This window comes from Rattus norvegicus, chromosome 12 (genome assembly GCF_021556685.1).
Source record: "Rattus norvegicus strain SHRSP/BbbUtx chromosome 12, alternate assembly SHRSP_T2T, whole genome shotgun sequence".
In the NCBI taxonomy this organism is placed as follows: Eukaryota; Metazoa; Chordata; class Mammalia; order Rodentia; family Muridae; genus Rattus; species Rattus norvegicus.
Genome location: NC_141545.1, coordinates 21,172,628 through 21,195,489, shown reverse-complemented (window position 1 = coordinate 21,195,489; position 22,862 = coordinate 21,172,628). Strand labels below are relative to the sequence as shown.

Genomic DNA, 22,862 nt, shown 5'->3' with positions numbered 1-22,862 from the left:
AACCAGGGGTGAGCCTCTGCAAGAAAGCAGGGTTGGGACTGGGGCTGGCGAGATGCGACAGGAAGAAAAGCCTGGGAGCCAGGCTGCCAGGAGCTGCCTAGCACTAAGGGCCCAAGAACAGCTTCTGCATCTGCCCCTAAAATGGACACAGGGCTCACAGTTCCTCCAAAGTGGCATGGGAAGCATGAAGCAGAGCCAGGCAGCCATGCTCCTGGGCAAAGTACACCCTGGGTGGCGGCAAGCTGCTTAGCCACAGAGCCCAGGCCTGGCCTGTGCTTAGCACAACTCATTTCTAATTCTGCTTGGCCTTGTGTGCATTATGAAAACAAGGCCCTGGGGTACATTCCAATTCAGGTCAACACTGAGGAAGCCACGCATGTCAATGTGCAGGGCATCAGGGTCTCCCCAGACTGTGCAGACTCATGCTCAGCTCACGAAAACTCCCCCACCCCTACACGTGGCTTCCCCAGTGGCAACAGCAAACAGGCCACTGCTAAAGGAAGCTGGGACACTTGGAACTCAGGGACAAAGCCCAAGAGGCAATGTGTGGAGACAAGCAGGCTACCATGCTAGCCAGCCCACAACTAACGCTGCCTGGGTAAAACCAAGTCATACCATACCTGACAACATGCCAAAGTTAAAGAACTCACCATGCCCACTGACAGACACCACAGCCCACAGATTCTCTTCCACACTCACTGTGGAGTGTAATACCCCACAATCTACAAAATCATTCCCTCTATGTGCTCCCACATTCTAGGCCACAGGCCTCCCTGGCCTGCCACCTCTGACCACAGACCCAGGCACCTTTCCTTCCTCCATGCTGTCTTAACTGTCAGTTACCAACTGACACCTTGCTGCTTAGCCTTGCTTGGTCACAGTCTGACTCCCATGCTAGTGACAACACACTTGGTGATGGACAGAGGACACACCCAGCATTGCACAGCCTTCCCCAATTCTGTATTCCATGACTGGTCTCTCCTACCTCCAGATCAGAATCTCAACCCTGACCCAAAACCCTCAGACAAGCCAATCTCACTTGTGAATTCTAACCCACATTCTCAGAGTCCCACAGGGAAACCCCACTTGTGTTATCTGATCTGCACTGTAAGTGCTCACATGCCTATCTATATTGCTTAGGCTGGTCTGGCCTGATCCAAGCCCTTAGCCATAGATTCCCATGTGGTTCCCAAGACTCCCACTGGGCTCACACCTTGGTATCACAAAGAGGTGGGCACCAGGACTCAGTTTCCACCTCAGTTCCTTCCACTCTGCCATTTCTAATAATACCAGAGACAGACCATGGCCACACAGGAGCACGTGCCTGTAGACAAGTCCTGCTGGGGGAAGGCAGGACTTCCTTTTGTCTGGATCTAGGATTCAAGGTGGTCTGCCCTCAGGCTGCCCTTCACCACCCCACACCACGTAACCCCTACCTCAGTACTCACCGTGTCAGCTCTCTGCTTCTGAACCCCAAGCTCTTCCAGGGCCTGAGACAGCTGAGCCTACAAGATAAGACCAAGAAGGTTAGAGTTGAGGGAAATGCCTGTCAGCTTGGGGTAAAGGGCCTCTACTCCACCTGTGCCTGTCAGGGCCACCCTGGTCAGACCCTGGGTAATGTGAACTTCTGAGCCCACACAATCCCTGCTGTGTAGTCATACACTGGGGTAAGTTGGGGTGAAGAGGAAGTCAGCCAGCTGAATACTTCCTCCTACAGTTTCCCACTCTGGAACCACTAATTGACGTGGTCCTGCCGACACAGGACACAACCCAGAAAACTGGGGGCTCTCCAGCACTGGACAGACTGCAAAGGAACAGGGAAAACCTGGCCTGCTATCCCTAGATGAGAAAGGTTCTGACTGCGGTGTTAAGGGTGGCCATGCTGTACTTAAATACCAACAGGGTCTCCTGACCAAGAGTACCCAGAGCCCCACACTAGGGCTCAACACCCAGAAGAGTATGGCCTTCCTGAGCCTTCCCAACCTCTCTTCAGCATTCCAGTAAAGGAGCAGCCAGCCTACTGGAGGCTGTGAGCACAGACTCAATTTCATTACAGGAGACCAAAGGTCAAAGGGCATAGACCTTGGCTCTAGGGTACCACAGACCCCATCCTCCTGTGCTCACAGCACGGCCCCCCTAGAATGGCACATACTCCTCACTGACTGAATACAGTGTGGTTCACAGGCCCTGCTAGACTACTCCCTGGCAGGCAGTAAGCAGCATGACCAAGATGCTTGCCGAAATCCGTCCTGATCCCCGGTAGCCATCTATAAATGCACTCACTCCATTGTGCACTTACATAGCAAGGATGTGCCACCCTCCCTGAGCTGGAAGGGTACTGCCCAGACCAGAGCAACAGTCACTCATGGTCAGCTCTGCAACGGGCAAGGGAACTCCTTTCTCTCCATCTCCTGTGATGTGGCCCTCTTCTCTGGGGACTGCTACAGGTTGAAGTACCCTGCGGACACCGGGGTAGCTCAGTGCCTATGAATATTCTCTTGGCATAGCATGGCCTCCTCTAGAAGAGCTTTGCTTAGGAAAATGAGTCCAGAAGCCAAGCACTGTGTATAATTCAGTGTGTGGCTGGTCAAGGAGCTTAGCAGGATTTGAACCCAGGTCCAACCTGAGACTCTCAAAAGTGGGAAAAACTGCAAGGCCTGCATGTTCATTACCAGGGTGCACAATATTTCCCCAAACACACCACTCTTGCTGCTCTAAGAGGAGAGGATGGAGGTCAGAGACTGATATCCCCTCCACCTGACTGACCTCAAGGACACACACTGATCTGCTACAAAGCAGTGAGGAAAAAAATAAACAGTGTGTTAGAGGAGCAGGCAAAGAGGCAAACAGACGGCTCCCAAAAAGGAAACGCACACAGGCGGCAAACACACAGAAAGGTAATTAACATGGTTAGCAATTAGCCAAATGCAAATCAGGACCAACAGCAAAACCTCTCTGCAAAGACAGGGTTGCCAGAGCCCAGGAAGTAAGTGCTGAGGCGCTGAAAGGAAAGGATGGGAATTAGGAAAGTCTCGGTGCCTGTGACAGTGGCAGTGGCAGTGAGACTGAAGAGCTCAGACTTGGCTTCTCCTTAGAGTTTAATGTCTGCATATCAACCCCAGGTATGTGCTCAAAGGAAAGGACTGAGGGACACACTTCTGAGCTGAGACGAAGGCTCAGCAGAAAAAGCACTTTGCATTTGACTGAGAATCTGAGTTTGGATCCTAAAAGTCCATGTTAAAGCTAGACACAGAAGTGCGCATTTGTAATTCGGTGCTCCTAAATTGAGAAGGAAGGCAGAGACAGGAGACTCTCTGAAAGCTCTCTAGACAGCTAGCTGGGTATACACAGTATAAACACAAGCCCATGCCTCAGAAAAGTAGAAGGCAAAGATTGACGCCTCAGGCTGTCCACTGACATCAGCATGCAGGCACACATGCACATTTGAGCGCACAAATGCACTCATACATGCGTGTGCGCGCACATGCACACACACACACACACACACACACACACACACACATACACACACACACTCTTCAGCATCTTTGGCTGTGGCTTTGGCCATAGAAGGATGGTGACAACCTGCTCTCTAGGACCACCACATCTATAGATAGAAGAGGGGCTGGTTTCACTGCATCTCCACCAGCACCCATCCCACACGCATCAGGAAACAACCAGAAGGTTCCCCGGAAGACTACTAGAAAACATTCACTTCAGAAGAGCAAATCTTGCTGGGACAGTAGGCAGAATCAAACCCCGTGGCCATGACATGGCTCCTCTACCAAGGGTTTCATCTCTTGGATCAGCCAAGCATGGCTAGCAATAGTACTCTTGTAGGGAGAACAAGGCATCTCAGTCAGCATGACCTCATCCAGAAAGCAGGTCCCTCCTGTGGTTCTGGTGCAAAAGAGATGGCTGGCCATGACCATACTGTTCTCAGAAGGGCAGTCTGCAGCTTAAGCACAGAGCTTCTGAAAATGCTGCCTCGATCACAGAAGGAAGACAGTGGGGGTGAAGGCCCAGGCCTCACTGGAAGATACAGTGCAGAGCTGAGGACGGAGGATGAGACGTAATACCCAGCAGGGGGAGATGGGCAGGTGCAGGGATCCACATTACTAGCATCTAGACTGAGGAAGCATCTCATGGTGGCACCGCAGTTAAGTGTCCTGCCCTTTGCGGTGACATCAGGGCCCGAGTGCTCTTGCTTTCTCCTGAGACTCTGAGAGGGGCAGGCAGCCCTTACACAGGAAAACATCAGCATGGTACCTCAGCCCACCAGCTGCCCCTCATCTGCCTACAACTGGCCCACACAGAGAGCCCGTGGCTAATGAAGGCAGTCACCTATCATCCCTCTGCTCACATGGCACTAGCTACCAGCCCTGCCCTACCAAGATAACTACCAAAGGACACGAAGCCTGGCTTTGAGGCTGTGCACAGGAAAGACAAGCTGGCAGACTGCTCCAGAAATGGTGCCAGTCTGCAGAGGGCAAAAGCAGTCCTGTTCAGGCTCTGGAGAGGCAGACGATAGCATAGGGACAGCCCAGATGTGCTTGGTCTCAGGGGTGGCCAAGGTGGCAGGGGGGCTAGCACGCATTTGTTACTCCTGTAGAAGGGCCGACGATGCTGGCCACAGTCTCCAGCCAAGCCCTAGAGACTCGTGTATTCAGACAGAAGCCCTGGACACCTGCCACCTGTGACATTACATCCTCCACAGAAGCCTCAGCAGGGCTATTTTTATCCTGAAGTGAGAAGTGGTGGCCTGATGATCTAGCATCCCTGCAGGAACACAGACAGCTCGTAGTGTACAGGAAAACCTGCAGGTAGGGACAGGCTGGGACAGGCCATCCGAAGCCTTGAAGGGGGTTGATATCCCTTCTATAACACCACAGCACAGTATGGCCTGGCTGGGAAAACCCGGAGAGTAGACCACCAGCCCTACCGGGACCCAAACAGACAGGGCTTTCAAGTGCTAGGCTTTCCCTCGGGTGTGAGTGTAGATATGGGTGCAGCCGTCTCTCCCTCCAGCATGGATGGCAGGCCGAACACCTTCAGCTTCTGGGGGCTATAGAACAAGCCGGCTTGAGCAGTCAGCCAGCATGATCAGGCATTCAAAGCTGCAGGCTGAAGTATTGGCTGTGAGTGGAAAGCATCGTGGGCAGGAGTGGGCTCTGCTGGAGTAGAGGAGACAAATGGCCCCAGCCCGCTCTGTCACACTCTTCAGGGTTAGTGACTCCACAGAGACCACTTAACTAGAAACAGGAGGTTCCCAGGCTCTAGCCTAAAGCCACTGGTGGAGGGTCCTGGCCTACAAGTGTTCCCACTAACCTTGCAGTGATGCTGAGAGAGCCCAGATCTGGGAACTGTGGCTGTGGGCAATCAATCTTCCAGCATGTGGCCAGGATCCCAATGGCTGCCTATCATCTAGGTGACCTCCACAAAGGCTGATCTTAGCCTCTGATCTCAGCTCTTAGAGCACTTGTCCTCCATCTGTGCAATGGGCCCAGTGAGCTGGAACTACATAACTCAGTGGCAGAGCAATTCCCTGGCACAGGCATTGCCCTGGGCTCTTCTAGTCACCCCCTGCATCCTCCTGCGTCCACTTCTCTGAATTCTTTGAGCTTCTCTCCTGTGTTTCCCCGACAGTGTAGTCTTCACTGGAGAGCAGCACACCAGTGTTTGTGAGGGAGTCTCCATGTAGCTGGTCGTGCTGTGATCTGTTTTAATTAAATATGCTGCAAACACAACTCAGGTGACGCGTGGCATCCAAGTGCCACACACTTGTATTTATGGCTCCTTCGACAGAGGACTCGTGACATCTGCTTCCAACCTCCGCAGTCGCTTTATTAAATGGAATAAATAAAATCCGGGCAAAATGGCAGCAGCCCCACTAGTGATGGGCTACTGGGAGTCTCCCAGCTCTACACTTCTAGTTTGTTTTGCTGGAATGATTTTGCTGGAATCAAAGCATGCCCCATGCTGGAACTGATGACGGATGTTAGCCTGGGCCAGGGTTGTGCTGAAAGGAGGGCTGCAATGGCTGCCTGCATACCCATGGCAGCCTGGGGCTGCATACCGGCAGCCTTCCTGTGAACAAAACCAGCAATGAGCATTCCCTCCAGCCTGGTCATTTATGGGGAGCTACACCCAGTGTGCAGGAGTCCATGGGAGTGCGTGCCTGTAGACCCCAGCGAAACAGGAGCTTAGGGTGAGGGAGGGTAAAGCAACAGAGAAAAGCCATTAGAGAGAAAAAAGAACAGAGGGTCTGGGAGATGGCTCAGTGGGTAAAGTGCCTGCCACACAAGAAAAAGGACTTGAGTTCCCATCCCCAGTGCCCATGGAGAATGCCAAGTTTGGAAATGTGCATCTTAAATCACAATGTGGGGAGGTGGGGGGGGGAGAAGAATCCCATGGGCTCACTGGCTAGCCAATCAAGCCGAATCTGAGCTCCAAGTTATGGTAAGAAGAAAGCCCCAATGTTTACCTGATTTCCAAATGCATGCAGATGAAAACACACGGAAAGAGAGAATAGACAAAGAGAAGGGAAGGCTGGGGCAGAAGTAGAAAAGAAAGAGGTAAAGGGGTGGAGAGACAAAGAAAGCAGGGAGGAGGTACCACATACCCATGAGACACCCTGAATCACCACATGCCCAGTGGTATTCTTCCTGTTTCCTGGGAGTCCTCCCTCTTGGCCAGGAAGCTGAGGGGAAGGACATGCCTGTTCCTTGAGGGTGGACGTGTAGTCAGACCCTACACTGTATCAAGATGGCATATACTACCTGACACTTGCTCGCACCACTCCACCTTCTCAACCCAGGCCTAAAGAACACAGACAATGTGGGGGCTCCCTCTCCATCTCTTGCTATGTAACTTCCCTAGATGAAACCACTTGCCTCCCAGGCCTGAGCAATGCATACCCAGCTATAAGGCACTAAGAAACCTTTAAGAAAGGAGTTCCACGAAGTTATGTAACTTTTTCCTCTGTCAATACAAGCAGCTCGGCTAATAAACTTCCGACAAGACTTTTAAAGCTCTCCAGGCACAAGCCATTTGCAAGTGTCTGGTATATGAACTTCACTGGTTGGTAAGGCAGAGGAAAGCTAAGCCTGTGGCTGCAGGAAGAGCAGTGGCCTGCCCCTTAGCCTAGAAGTACAAGCCTGTGAGGAGACTGAACTACCCTGAGACAAGCTGAGCAGGCCTGTTCCAAGACTACAGCCCACCCTTACCTCAGCCACTGGCCGGGCATTCAGTACCCAGGAGGTGCTAAGCCCTCTCCTCTATGGGTGCATCTCCCAGACCCCGAGCAGTGAGTGAGGTCTCTAGACTGTATCTACCAGGGATGTCGACATGCCCATGAGTGGGGAAAACAAGAGACAGGAAGGTTTGCCTGGGACCACCCTCCACCTCAGACTCTAGTTTCACCAACTGCAAAGGAGACACTTAGCCCTGTCCCCAGGAACCTAGAGAGATCCTGACTAGGCTGTGCTGGCTGTAGGATGTGTCTACAAGCCGGGCACTCGTAAGTGGTGGATGTATGCCATCTTGATTCTCAGAGTGGCCTTAGATGGTTCGAGTTTGCCTGCTGGACCCCAGGGTGTGATATAGCTAAGCTGTGGCTGCCTTGGCCCAATAGTGCTCTCCTCAAAAGGGTAGGGGCTGGAGATGACAACAAGGCCATGGTCTACAGGGGAAGTAGAAAATTGTTGAGGCTTGGTCTGTTGCTATGTACTGTAATGAGAAATTCTGTACCCAAAGGTCTAGGCCTATGAGTAAATTCTCATGTTTACATGCCTTTGTTGTACAAACCTTGTTCCTTGATTTAAAACAATTGGTTAAATAAAAGAGGTTACAGCCAATTACTGGAGGGACTAGAAGTAGGTAGGTTTTGAGATCCTTTGTTGGGAATGGAGAAGAAACCAGGAGGAGAAGTAAGAAGAATGAGAGGAGAGGAGGAAGCCAACATGAGAGGAGAGGAACCATGAGCACATGGCCTGGAGAAACAGCAGGTATCTGGGGTACATACACCGCTGGAGAGGTAGCCAAGCCAGCAGTTAGAAGAGTAGATTAGAGGTGACCCCCAGTAATTGTCAAAGCCAAATACAATAACCACAGTCTCACTCTCATTTATTTGTAAGCTAGTTGGAGATAAGCTTAAAGTGGTTGTGCTACACATAGGGTCTGGTGATGGCCAGGGTCTGGGCTTTAAATAGCAGGCTCTATATAGGAGGCTGCTGTGTAGGAACAGCTTCCTGGCTCACTGTGGTCAGGGGCTTTCCTACCAGTCATCCTCATAAGTCACTGTCAATTCCCAGAACTTCTGAGTAAGGATATACCCCTCCAGACTCACCAAGGCCCCAGGAGCCCACGTCTGCCTGTCCAAAGGCAACTTATCCCTCCTTTGGCCTATGCATAGCTTATCTTCTATGACAAAGCAAGGCTGTTTGCCCATCTCCCTTCTCACTACATCAAGACTCACAGAAAACCCAACTGTATATTGGACTCAACAGAGCAGGTAACAGAATGGAAAGGAGACATCGTGTTTGGGGAGGGTGTGCCCTCCTAAATCCAGGCTCCAAGACAGCTCGGAAGCCAAAAGCCAAGGCCACCCTCGTCCTTCCAGCTCCCTCCACGACAGACCACCTGGCTATGGGACTCTCATACCTGCCTGGTCCTTGCCTCTGATCAAGAGGGACCCAGTATGTGCCCAGTTCCCCATTATTCCCTCCTCCCAGTCCTCCAGGCCAGTGGCGAGGTCCAGAAAGCAGTGAGCCCGTCTGCTGCCACCTGGTGGAAGCAGAAGGTGTACTAACCCATTCCAGTGGATTAGGACCCCCAGACTGGCTGGCTTCATCCTCTAGACTGCTAAATCCAGCTACTACTCCATCCCCAAAGGGCTGGATCTATGCTCCTCCAGGGCCCCACAGTATGAGGAGGACTCTAGTGGAGATAGGGAATCCTGTGACTGGGTACAACTGTCTCTTGGTGACTCCTGTGATAATGAGGCAGGAGTCTGAACACATGGCCACTCTAGACTGCAACACTTACATACCCACCAGCTCTAAGCATAATTAGCACAGTCACAGGATAAGTAGGAAGGCCACCAAGGCTCTGCTCACAGGAGTCTATCTCATGACAGCCATAGACTAGCACAACTAGGGGCAGAGGAAGAAGGTCACTGAGGGCCAACCAGCTTCAAGAGCCAGAGTGCACATGCACAGAAGGACTCTCAAAGGTGTGTATGTTGGGAAGGAGGCTTCTTATCCTCCCCCTCCTGAACTGACCTCACAAACACTCTCAGTGACAGTGACCAGGAAATAGTAAGAGCACCTTGCTCGACACAGCTAAGCCAACTGGCTTTCTCATAGTTCTTTGTCCCATAGACACAGAACACGAGGAAGAACTTGCCATCTTTACATCCTTCAGGGAAAGAAACGGTGCCTGACACACACCCATGAGCAGGGTGACAGCAGGATGCTGACAAGAACATATATCTTCTGGCGCTGAATCCTGACAACACTGGTCATTTGACACAAAGCACTGACTGTGCCCAGACTATCGTTCTCCTAAGGACTTATGTGGAATGCACATGGCAGCCCAGATGAGACCTCTCAGAAAGAAAATACCAGGGAGCCGCTAGGTGTCAGAGAGCAGACCTGCAAATCTCTCCTCATTAGCGTTTCTCATGGAGCTAAATGTGCTGTAATAAAACAGCTATTAACACACTTACATTGATGATGGCATAGCTTGTTAGAGCCTGAGTTAGTCTTTCAGACGAGGGTGGAGAGCTAGGTTACAGCGGCTCACAGCAGCCCCAGTGGATTGCACTCCTGGCTGCTGGCCACCTGTGAGACACTGTGACAGTGTGCAGCCAGAGAGAGGAGTGGGGAGATCAGCATAGGACCCAAAGGGGTCTCCACAGCTTATGCGATTTGGTTTATTCGGCCAAGAGCGTCAGTGAAGGATGCTCCTCTGTGCAGGCACAATATAGGCCTGATGTGCCTGAGAAACCACAAGCGAGCAGCCTAGATTGTGGCGTCCTCATATGGCACAGCTTTGCCACAAGCCATCCCCAGAGCAGAAGCTCAGCAGCTCCCACTCTAGTCATGCCCTAGTCTTCACACTGCAAGACCTGTAGCCATCCTCTGAGCTGTGGATCAAAAAGTGCTTCCTTACTTTCCCAGATATGTTACAACAATGTTGGGCATTTTTGACTGCTCCCTCATGGCCCCTCACTGGGGGATTCTAGGCAGGGGCTCTACCACTGAGCTGCACCCCTATCCCTAGTAAAGCTATATCCTCCACCTTCTTTTACTTAAGACAGACATTAAGTTGCTCAGGCTAGCCTTGAACTCACTCTATAGCCCAAGCTGGTGCTGAACTTATCACCCTCGTGCCTCAGCCTCCTACTTCCCTGGTGGACTACAGGCCTGTGTCACCAGGCTAGCTCACCAGACTACTAAACATCCCCCTCACCAAAGGCTCTGTTGCAAGTCTAGGAAAGGGCCCTGCTCAGTGTGGACTCCGGTGCTCTCTAGGGAGAGCACATAGTCATGCTGCCACCCTGGCTGTTCTTTTAGACACTTCTCCAAGAGGACAAGCAGCAGCACTAGCTGGGTGAGGGTCCAGTTGTCTGCACAGAATGACTGGCCCAGCAGCACCTCTCTGGGAGTCTGCATCACACCAAAGTCAAGGACAAGCCAAATGGATCAAAACCAAAAGAGCTGATGGGACACAGAGTGTGACAAAGGCCTGGACTAGGATGCTCTGCAGGTTGGCGATGCTGCAATGCAGTCCTAGGTTTGTGCACAGGTGCCTGGTGGCTTGTTTCATGGTTCACCTGGGTCTTCTGGCTTCAGCTCTCTTACTAAAATGTGGGCAATGACAGTCCTGCTTCGAGGGTCATAGAGAGTCAAGCTCAGAGAGACAACTGAAAAGTGGATAAAGAGAAGGCACAGGCAGCATCTAGGGGTGTGGCTGTGTGGCTCTCCAGTCAGGCAGGATCCTGCCTCATCTTGTATGGTCATACAGCCTCTCTAGAGAATTAAGCAAACCTCCCTGCCTCTGTTGGAGGGCGAGCAGGGGCTTCCCACTGTGGCTCCAGGGATGTCAGCATTTAGCATGTAGGAGTTCCGCACTGGCACAGGCTAGCCGGGAAGGAGAAGCCAAGTGCAGTTCACACTAGTGAACTTCCCGGTGCCTAGCAGCCTACAGTGGCCACTTTAAAATGGAACATTTTCTCTCCCCTCACTCCACTAAAGCAACATGAGACTTCACAGAGGACTCACAATAATGCAGGTGACAGAAACAAGAAGCCACAGACTGCTTGGAAGACACTGTGCCAGCCCCTAGACAGGAACACCACAGGAGCATGCAGCAAGAGGAAGCAGGCGGCTGCAGGGGTCACATGGCCACACAGCACAGACTGTCCTCAGGGCACCTGGGAACAGCCTGGCAGAGGCCTTGCCTCACCCTGAAGCTCCTTGGCACCCACCTCTGCTGGCTGGAGCTGCCTGGAACCCTCAACCACCAAGTGCTATATAAGAAGTAAAGTAGTGCACATACCAAAATAACCACACACACACACGCACGCACGCACGCACGCACGCACGCACGCGCACATACACACAGCACAGTCCCCACGTGCCCATGGCACACACCTACCTCCATCTCTGAGCTGTGGGCATGCACCTTCTGAACCATGTCCTCAGCCTCCCACATGCGCTGTGTAAGCTGGGGCGAGTACTCAGCTTGGGTCAGCTCACTGTCGTAGGATCCCAGGATGGCGCGCATGCCGTCTCGCTCCTGTGGACACAGATGGTCAGGTCAGGGTGGGACAGTGTCTGAGGTGGCTTGGAAGAATACAAAGGGATGAGCTTCAGAGTCCCTGCACATGCTTGAAAAGCCCAGGACTCTGGCCTGCTTCCATCTGCCATGGTGCACACCTCCAAAAGCCTGCAGCAGAGCTCGAGACTCAGTTTCACTGGGTTGGTGATCCAAGAAGCCAGCCCTGCCAACAGTACTCACTTCAACCACGCCAGGGAAGACAACGACTTGGTGTAAGTTCTGACCAGTGACACCCAGAGCAAGAACACAAGCCTGGGGAGTAAGGACCAGCTCTTCCTGAGCAGACTCGGAACCCTTGGCCCTGTCCTAATGCCCAGACACCGAGGCTCCAGAAACAGCTGAGCGAGCACCTCACCTCCGCAGCAAACATACAGACACATGAGGCCACCAGCCTATCCAGCCATGTTCCACAGAGTAGGAGTGGTAACTGGAGTTGTTGCTAACCCTCCTCTGCTAGCCTGTGCACACTAGAGAGCCTAAGGTTGACAGAAAGCTAGCAATGGACAGATGCAGCCGAGACTGGGACCAGGCTCTCTAAGATGCTGGAGAGGGGTCACAGGAGCTGAAGGGGAACAACCTCCACCCTGCCAGCACGGAGGCCTGGAGGCATGCAACCTGTCTGTGTGGGGAGCCAAGATGCTATGGGGGCCACATATGGGGAGACTGTCTTCCCAGGGGTGCCCACTGCAGTCCCTTTGCCCATGACTGGGGTTCTTAAGTATGGCCAAAAACCTACAGAGCCACTGGGCTCCTTTGGACACAGATATCACTCCTAGGTAAAGGAGACCCAGCCCCAAAACCCCAGGCCCAGGATAGGGACTCCCCTCAACCTGATGTCATCTTCTGGGAGTTCCAGGGGTGCACAAGTGAGGGTGGGAAATCCTCCTTGGAAGTCCAGGTGGGCCAGGACCCAGCTTCACCAACCTCCTGTGAACATCGCCTTGGGGAAAGTAACAAGGCTCTTCATCCTGCAGGCCTGGGCAAGCCCAGCTCTGGGCTTCTAACTGGAACCCGGGGCATCTCTGCTGATGAGCTTGGTGCCTTCCGCTTAAGCTCTGCCCATTGCTGTAGCCAGCAGTAAAGATGCTGGGGACAGCGCAGCTCAGGAAGAAGGGGACAGTCCCTACATAAGACGCAGCTTCCACCTCCAGCTCTGCTCTGAAGCCAGCTCTCTAGTCCCCCCCAAGTCTCAAATCCTCCCTCAGCAAGAAAGTGGTCACAAGGGCAGCTGTGTGGATCAATATTGCTGTGGACAAAGTGCCCAGTGAGCCGTCCTGCCGACAACCATTATTCATGAAAACCATAGGATTTTATTACCATTGGAATGCTGTCCCAGTACAATGACCAGGATGTGGCTCCTCTGTGCTCCAGCACATCTCTTCCCAAATCACACACTCTGGAAAAGGTCAGGGTGGTCCAGCACAACACACTCCCTCCCATGGGACCTGCACGGTCTGGTCACACTGGGAGAGGCTCGGGGGGTAAATAAGGACTTCCACAGACTGGCTCTTCTAGACTACATAGGCACCAGGAGCAACACCCATGGCCACCAAGGATTTTCCCATGAGGCTGAGGCCCTGACTGTTACCAAGACTTAGCCACGCTCAGCACCAATATTGCCTTATCCTTAAACCCTGCTGTTTAAGAGGGTTGGGATGCTGGGGTGCAGAGAACACCCTACCACTCTTCCCCCCTTGGCCTGCGGGCCTCCAAAGCCTCATCTGAGATCTCTTCCCTCCCAAGCTGGGGACATGGTTATCACCCTGGCATAGGATTCGTAATTAGTGAGTGCCAAAAAATTCAATAAGTGAGAAATTAAAGTACCAAATCCAGCTGGAACTGGTCACCGGTCTGGGGGCGATCTGTTTCCGTGGGAAGGTTTATGAAGTGCCATAACTTTATTGAAATCCTATATCTTCCCATTGACTTTTATCGTCTCAAGCTGGTTACCCAAGTTATCATTAGCAGAGTGTCGATGCCACGAGAGGCCGGGCGGGGGATTTCCTTTCATCAACAAACTGTAATTGTCTCTTTTATTGATCGGTAAATCTCCCTGCTGCCGCCTTTCTCTGGGCTTCTCTCAAGTGTCTCAAGGCTGGCACAGAAGAAAAATAGAACTCGAGAAGTTTGTTGTTTGTGTCTGTTCGAGGAATGGCCATCACAGTGAGGGTGCTGTGTGGTACAGTAGGAAGCAGCTCTTTAATGAGCGGTGCCACTCTTGCCTTGGCTCCACTGGAGAAGGCACAGGCAATTCTGCAGCACGAACAGGCACCTAGGTGGTGCCCACAGAGCCCTAAAGACCTGCTTGCCAAGTACCAAATAAAATGGTATTTTCCACTGAGTGCTTCTCCTTGGGTACAGAACAATCCTGTTTGAAAGCAATCAAATTTGCTCACTGCGTAATTAATGGCGAGGAGAGAGTGCTAAGCTGACAGTTGCACTGAGAAAGCCATCAGCTGAAGATGGAGACCTTAAAACCACCTGAGACAGAGGGGATGGTTGATTGCCTGGACAGTACCTCCTGGGGGCAGGAAAAGCCAGTGGCTATCTTAGCCATCAGGCAGCTGATGGTAGTGACAGTAGAGTAAAGTACCTAGTGGTATCATGTAATGGAGATGGGGGCTGGGGTGATGGCTCAGTGGGTGAAGTGTTTGCTATGCAAGTATAAGAAGCTAAGCTACACGGGCTCCCAGAACCCATATAAAAAGCCAAGTGTGATGGAACGTGTTGTTATATTAACACTGGTGAGGTAGCAACCCTAGGGCTCACTGGTCAGCCAGACTAGACACATCAATGAGCCACAGGTCTCGGTGACAGGCTATGTCTAAAAAGAAAGCAAGATGAGAGCTGCCAAAATAGATCAATGGTAGTGTTTGCTGCTAAACCTGAGGGTCTGAATTTGATTCTTGGGACCCATAGGAGGGATTGAGCTAAGTTCTGCAAGTTGTCACCTGACCTGCGTGGGCTCTACACAAACATATTATACACACAGGCACCAAACAAACACACACACACACACACACAGAGAGAGAGAGAGAGAGAGAGAGAGAGAGAGAGAGAGAGGAGGGAGAATAGCTATAGCTATGTTACATGAGCAATTCAATTCACTCCTAGCTAGAGAAAGCAACAACAGACCCAAAGAAAGGTCTCCATCCACGTCCAGAGTGGTGGGTTTAGTTTACAGGAGCTAAATAATGAGTTCAGTGGGTTCTTTTATAGAAGCATAGGTGACCGAGAGCAGCTGTGTCACCAAAAAGCTCACCCAAGCCTAAAGATGATCCCATAGAGCTACACCCTTAGAACTCCCTGCCCAACTTGCAGGCAGCTCCACTAAAGGGTCCCTCTCCCCAGAACATGCTTCCTGCTTACTTAACCCCAGAAAGGGACTCTTGAGCCACATTTTTATCAGTCACAGCCCAAGACTCAACCCCACATCCTATTTGGACCTCCTCATTCCCTCCGCAGGTGAATGTTTTAATCTGCGCACAGGGGTGGGGTGGGGGGGGTGTGCTGTACAAAAACTAGTAAAACATTCTAAGGCCAGGGATTCATAGTGGTTTTCTAGAAGGGAAATTGAGGCACAAAAATGCATAATAAACTGTCTCAGGACCCAGGAACTCCAAATCACTGCCTTCTGGAACCTTAGCCTTCTGACAATGTCCTTTCCCCATGACAACATTTAGGATGAACTCAGACAGCCAGAGTGGGGTGGGAGTAGGGTGGGAGAAAAGAGGTGACCATCACAGAACAAGCAACAGCCAACATGGGTACAGAAATGGGTATCCCTACTCCTAGGTAGACGCTGCATGCTCCAAGAGAGTTGTATATAATTGTCATTGTGTCGTGGATGCCCTGTCATTCATCTTTGACCCAGAAGTATGCTCACTAACCTGCATTTGCATAGACAAGGCCCCACTTAAACCCATGGAGGTCATAAGAGTACAGCCCAGAGGGCCTTAGGGCAGAGGCTGGAAGAACAGGCCAGTGGACAGAGTGCTAAGAAGACAGAAGGTGGCCACAGGTAACCAGAGCACACAAGCTTCACCTGGTGCATGCAAAGAAGCTTCTCCCAGCCAGAGGGCAGTGTGGGTAGTTCCCAGGGGGCCTTGCCAGAGAGCAAGACAAAGAAAACACACAGTAGTTAGTTTCTTTCTGTTGCTGTGATGGAACGCCACACCCAAAAGCAACGATGGAAGAATGGATTTGTTTTAGCTTAAGGTCCCAGAGGGGCATAATGGGGGGTAGGGTTGGGGGTCAGTCACACAGAAGAAAATAGAACAATTGCATCTTCAACTGCAAACACTAAAAAGAGCACAAACTGCAAGTGGGCAAAGCTCTGCACTCTCAAAGGCTATACCTTGTGTTCTCCTCCCTAGAAAGGCTTCGCCTCCTAAAGGTTCCACGACCTCTACAAACAGTGCTACCAAACAGGATCAAATCTGCAAATGCATGCGCCTACAGGGCACATTTCTCATTCAGACCTGTACACACAGCCCACCATCCAGAAATAGCTCTTTACCAGCCTCTGGCACACTGTGGGAAGGGGTAGAGGACCAGCCTGCATTCCGTCTCAGGCCCTAAACACCAAGGCCAACGCTGGCAAGACACCAGTTTGCTCTGTATCCTGAATAATATGATCAGCCTCTCTGAGCCTCAAGAGACTGGCCTCTCTCCTTGTCTAGGTTCCTCTGCTCAACTCTTGGCTATGCCACAAGGCTTTCTTTTAAGAAAAACTAAATCATGAGCCTACAGACCACAAAGAGGTCTCATTACCTCCCAGCACTGGGAGCTGCTTAAGTTCACCAAGCTCCGGGGATCCCAGCCCCACTCCCTGCCCACTCTCCCTACCACATCTCTCAGAGCCATTTGCTGGTCACTCCAAGATGAGTGAGAGCTGGAGGCATGGAGAGGACCTACAGTAGAATCTGTTCCAGGGAGGCATCTAAAAACCCCTCTCTTGGAGACCCTGGCTGTACCCCACCTTGAAAGAGCTAAACAGATGGGAGTGTCTGTGGCCCCCCTGCCCTAGGACCCCAAGCTTTCTGGTCCCACTGTTTCCAGCTCTGGTCACACTGCCACCTGGGCTTGCACCCTGCCACTTGCCTCCACTTAAGGAACTCTTCAAGGTGTTGAGCTTCAAACCTCTCTCGAGGACCCGGGCCCCTCTCTACAGCCCATTCTGAGGGGATCCTAATAGGTCGGGAGCATAGGCACCAGGGACAGGAAGAATTCTATCTCTAGAGTCAACCTACCTGGCACATACCCGGAACTACACTAGTGGAAAGAGCTTCCAGAAAGGAAGAAGAATGCAGGCCACGATAGTGGAGGAGGCACCTCTGCGGGGGGTGAAGGTGCCAGCATAGCTTTGGTGCTTCCTGACCCAGACCAGCTTCCATTCTGATCAGTCATAGCTGCCTCTTGGTACGTGGGGTGGCAGAGGCATGCCTGACCAGAGACAAGAGTACAGTCCTGTCAGGGTTTTCTGTGTTATCTCTGTCTGACTGTTTTTACCTGGAACTCTCTAGAACTGCAAACAAACTCAGGCATGAGAAAAACTTGCTTGCAGGGTCAGAAGTGAGGCCTTTCCATGGTGCATTCAGTCGGACAGTGGACATCAGATAACAAGTCATCAACTCAAGGGCATCTCCACCCACCTCTGTGAGGGCTGGTTGCTCACCTCCAATCAAGGAATTGGCCTCTTGAATTCCAGGGGTCTCACTGTCCACAGATCCCAGAGCAACCATGACCCAAGTGAGCAGTGAGTTACCCTGTCAGGTAATCAACCAATAACATCCATGGCTAGTGCAGTTAGTAGGGAATGAACCTGGGTCCTAAGAGAAACCTCCTATGCAAAGGCACAGACTACCAAGGTCTGGGTTACAGCAGGCCTCTAGCAGGGGCAGAACAGAGATTGTGGTGCCTGGTCAGAAAGGCAACCAGATTGAGGGGCCCTGGGCAGAACAGGCCTGTCCACAGTGATCAAACTTACAACAAGACTTACCACCACACAGAGGATGACCGCCATATGTGTGCCTGCCTTGATGCTGGGTAGATAGGAAAAGCCACACAAGTTGAAAGCTGAGAGTCTGTGACCACAAGCCTACATGCAAACCCCGGAGCTGGAGAGAACTCGTCTGAAAACACACACCATGACAACTTCAGATGGACACAGCAGCAGAAGACAAGGGTTCTGCAGGGAGGGCAGAATCAATCCACTCATCAAACACCCCCTTTCCTGCTGAAGAGACTCAAAGGCTGGTCAGGAGGGTACAGAAGCAACCATCCTTCCCCATACTCAGTTCATCACTGTGTGATCTTAAAGCCACAGAGAACCTTTAGTCAGAATTTAGGAGAATGTCACTAAGATATCAGAGTTGCTCTGGGGTATGCGCTGGTTAATCTTGGTTGGCAGCATGGCTTGATCTCAAATGAACTGAAGGACAAACTGCTCTTGAGGTGACTTGAAGTGGAAACGCCTGCCCTCCCAGTAGTAACCCAGATAAAAGGAGGTCCCAGAAGAGAGCTCGGCTCTCTGCCAGCTTGCCTTTGTGACTCAGTGGCAAGTTCATCTACCCTGTGGCTGCTGTACACTTCACTGGTATCAGAACTCAGCTTCCTCTGCCTTTCAACATGGACTAAAGAGCAGTGACTCTCCAGGAATCCCCTAGGCCTTCAGGGCCAGGCGGAGGCTGATGAGACACTCAGCTCTGTGGGCCGCTGAGCAGCTGCTGGGCCCTCAGCTCATCAGTTAAGGCAGCCACTATACTTCCCAGGCCATGTTGTGCAAACCAATCTGATAAATCCTTAGACAGCAGGAGTGGGGTCAAGACATAGTAACCACAACAGAGACTATGCAGGGAGAAAGTGCAGGGCCTGAGGGGAAAGGCCAGTACACTCAACACAACGGGAGGAAACTGTGACTGCTACCTTTAAGTGGAACATATTAAGTACTGAACTGGAATGCAGACATTCAAATGGGAAGAATAAGCAATGGAGACAAACTAAACACTGATTAACAAAGCTCACACTGTGAGAAAAACAAGTGTCCACCGCAGGGTATTTTCAGAAATAAATGACGCGTAGTGAAGGCAGCCCGCCAACATTGAGTAGGACAAAACTGAAGGCCAAGGCCTCACCAGAGCCTGGTGTCACTCTCCTGACCCCTGGCCACCAAAGGCTGGGGAAGGAGGGCCACCAGACAAAGAGGCTCACTGTGCAACCATCAAAAGCTTCAAAGGAAAACCAAAACCACGAGTGACCTGCTGAGGAGGAAAGGGGGCAGTGCCAGCCTGGAAATGTAAAGCCACCACTGATACAATGGAAATGTCAATGTCCACCACTGACACGGTGAAGATGTCAACCATTGTCAACGTCCTTCAGTGACAAGTGAGTTGACATGGAAAGCGAAAGCCAATGTGACAAAGTCTGACTTGAGGTGTGGTTGGTATGGTACTTTCCACACAAACATGAGGGTCTGAAACAATCCCTAGGTCTGAATCCTGGGGCTTGCCTAGCCTTCATGGGGCACTGCCTCAAAACAACATAGGCTGGTAAGCTGCTATCAAACCTCAAGGAACTGGCCAAAATTTTTTAACTTGTTTTTAAAACTGTAACAGTTAAAATTTTTAGCAAGTGCTATGACATAGAAGAACACAAATTCCAAATGAAGAGTCATTGAGAACCACTTCAGAAAACAAAAAATGGTTATCCTAAGGAGCAACTCTGCAGATTGCAAACAACATCTAATACATTTGTGAAGTTAAAATAAAACATATTTTCGGCAAGCAGAGGCTAAATAAGACCCCTTGGAGAAGCACGATGATATATAGATAAGACGGCAGGGCCAGCATGGTTCCTCTGCAGGCTGCCGTACAAGCCTCATAACCCAGAATGCAATTCCCTAGAACTCAGGTAAAAACACAGAAGTGGTGACTAATGTCTGTAATCCCCACATCCACAGTGATAGAAAATGGGGTGGGGGGCAGAAATGGAGGAACCACCCGGGAGCCTGAGAACCAGCCAGCACTGCAGAAACACACCAGAGACCCTGCGTCACCAAGTTGCAAGGAAAGAACTGCCTTCTGAAAATGATCTACTCAGCATTATGGGTCCATGAGCACACACATGAACACACACTAAATAAACAGAAAGACACAAGAACAGCAGCTTCCTATCAGGAAGCACGCAAGTGTGAAGAAGATCTGAGCACAGGACTTTAAAAAACCCCACCTACCAGGTGCCTGGTAAAACTGCCTGTCAGGGGAAAAGAGAGTGTGACCTGGGTCATGGTGCCAGCATCATACCTATCCAACAGGAGTCCCAGGAGCTTCAACACCACAAAGGAAGGTCATCCTTTATGGAACAAGGACAAGAAGGAAAAGTGAAGGCAAGGTAAAATAGCTGCCCCTCCTCGGGCTCCATTCATCTCCAGGAATGATGAATAGTCAAAAGCACAGACCGCCTGCTCATCCAGAGCATGCAATTCCCAGAACCTAGGTTCAACAGCTCACAACCATCTATAACTGCAAATCCAGGAAATCTGATGCCCCTTTCTGGCTTCCCCAGCACACACATGCACATAAATAAATATGCACACACACATGCACACACATGCACGCACGCACACATGCACACCTAAATACAATAAAAGTAAACCTTTAAAGTCAGCACATTAGTTGACTGCAGTGCCCCTGGGTGGTAAGTAAGGATGGTGCAGAGAGCTTGAGATCACCCCTTAACCTATAAAGGGATTCAGTGTTGTCAACCCTGGACTAAATTATTCCTAAATGTCTATGAGCAACATTCAGACAACCACTAAAACAAAATTAACCCCACCTAGTGACACAGGCCTATTGTTCCTATTATTCTGGAGACTAAAGCAGAAAGACTTCAAGTTCAAGACCAGCCTGATATACAGAGTAAGACCATGGGCAGCCTGGAAAACTTAATAAGATCTTTTCTCAAAGTAAAATTTAAGAAGTGGGCTGTAAGGTATGATAGGGCATGCGGATGGGGGGTGGCGCCAAAGTACAATACTTGTCTAGAGTTCCTCCTACCCCACCATTACCTAATGAGGGGCTGGGGTGTGGCTTAGTATAGGAGCACCTGTCTAGATTTCCCAGTGAGGGGCTGGGGGCACAGCTTAGTGGAAGAACTCCTGCCTAGAATCCCCAGTGAGGGGTTGGGGGTGTGTATAAGTGCTGGAACATTTGTATAGCATATGCAAGGCCCTGAGTCCAAGCCAGAATAGGGGGTGAATGGGAGCTGCCTAATTCATGTGCTGCTGGGTGTTGGGGGGGAGGGGCTGAACAATAAGAAATGTGCAATTAAAATCAAACAAGGCAGATGAAGTGGAAAAGATAATGAGAAAGAAAACAAAGATCAGTGACCAAGCACAAAACAGGAACAAACATGGGATATAAAGCAAACCGTGTCAATGATCATTTTAAATGTGCATGATCTAAGCACACCAATTAATCGGAGCAGGCCACTTTGGAAGACTCTGTCAGAGTGCATTAAAAAACAAGACCTAATTATATGCTGTCTGCAAGAAGTGGTCTTTGAACAAAAAGACACATCTATTAAAGGTAAATGGGGAGAGATATACTCCACTAACTCCAATCAAAAGAGAGTTGGAGGGGCCAGTGCAGCAGTTCTCAACTGTAGGTTATGATCCCTTGTGGGGCAAACAGGGATCGCCTAAGACCATCAGAAAACACAGATATTACATTATAATTCATAACAGTAGCAAAACTAAAGTTATGAAGTATGTCTTAGGGTTTTACTGCTGTAAACAGACACCATGACCAAGGCAACTCTTAGAAAGACAACATCTAACTGGGGCTGCCTTTCACGTTCAATATCATCAAGGTGGGAGCATGGCAGCATCCAGGCGGACATGGGGTGGAGGAGCTGCCACGTCTTGTTTCAAAGCCAGCTAGAAGACTGCCTTCCAGGCAGCTAGGCCAAGGGTATTAAAGCCCACACCCACAGTGACACGCCTACTCCAACAAGGCCACACCTCCCAATATGCTACTCCCTGAGTCAATATACAAACCATCACAAAGTAGTAACAAAACAATTTTATGGTTGGGCATCACCACAGCAGGAGGAACTGTATTAAAGGGTTGCATCTTTAGGAAGATTGGAAACACTGGGCTACAGAGATGGCTCAGCAGTTAAGAGTACTTCTTGTTCTACAAAAGACTGACTGCTTCCAAGCACCCGCAATGAGCATCTTATAACTCACTGTAGCTCTAGTTCCAGGAGAATCAACGCCTTCTTCTAGCATCCACAGGCACCTGCAGCTCACATGAAGAGACACAGACCAAACACTACATTTCTGCGTGCCAAATGGACTGGGGAAAAGCACAAGAAAGGAGCTCAACTCTACAGTATTACAGGGGTCACTGTGACAGAAAGCCATGCCTGCCCTCCACACCAACTCATGGGTACTAGAGTGGAAAGATACACACAACACAAACAGATCGAACTGTAGAGAGAGACAGATGATCCCCTGGTACATGTCAAAATTCAACAGTTCTCTATCTGGATCAGGCAGAAAATCAGTACGGACACCACTGACCCAAGCGGTGCCATCAATCAATCAGCTAGCCTGATCGTGATGGAGAGCGCCATCCCCAAGCTCACAGGGAACACTTGCAAAGCAGCACACTGGGGCCAGAAACATCATCACCGGAAATGACCAAGAGAAGAATGGTGCCACTGAATTAAACCAGGCACTAGCTGGGGACAAAGTCCCCAAAATGCGTAGAAATTAACAAACCACTTCTAATTAATGCACAGGCAAAAAACCAACAACTATTCAAGAGAAACTCAGCAATGGTTTGGAACAATAAGAAGGCAATACCACTTTATTGAGAGTTGTGGAAAATAGTACTGGGCTCAGAGAGAACCTTATGGTCTGGTCCTGCATGTGTGTTTTACAAAGGAATAAAATCACCTAAAATTCCAGGAGAGAAACTATTCAATGGAGAATGTGAGCCCAAAGCAAGCAA

The 22,862-nt window shown here is 50.6% G+C and overlaps 1 protein-coding gene across 1 annotated transcript in view; it reads right to left on the bottom strand.

Moving 5' to 3' along the window:
• The window catches only part of Mad1l1 (mitotic arrest deficient 1 like 1), a 310,787-nt gene that overhangs the window by 119,670 nt on the left and 168,255 nt on the right, over positions 1 to 22,862 (bottom strand). The window contains 2 exon segments of the mRNA NM_001109387.1: positions 1,449 to 1,505; positions 11,662 to 11,802. Coding sequence (NP_001102857.1) covers positions 1,449 to 1,505; positions 11,662 to 11,802 — 198 coding nt within the window.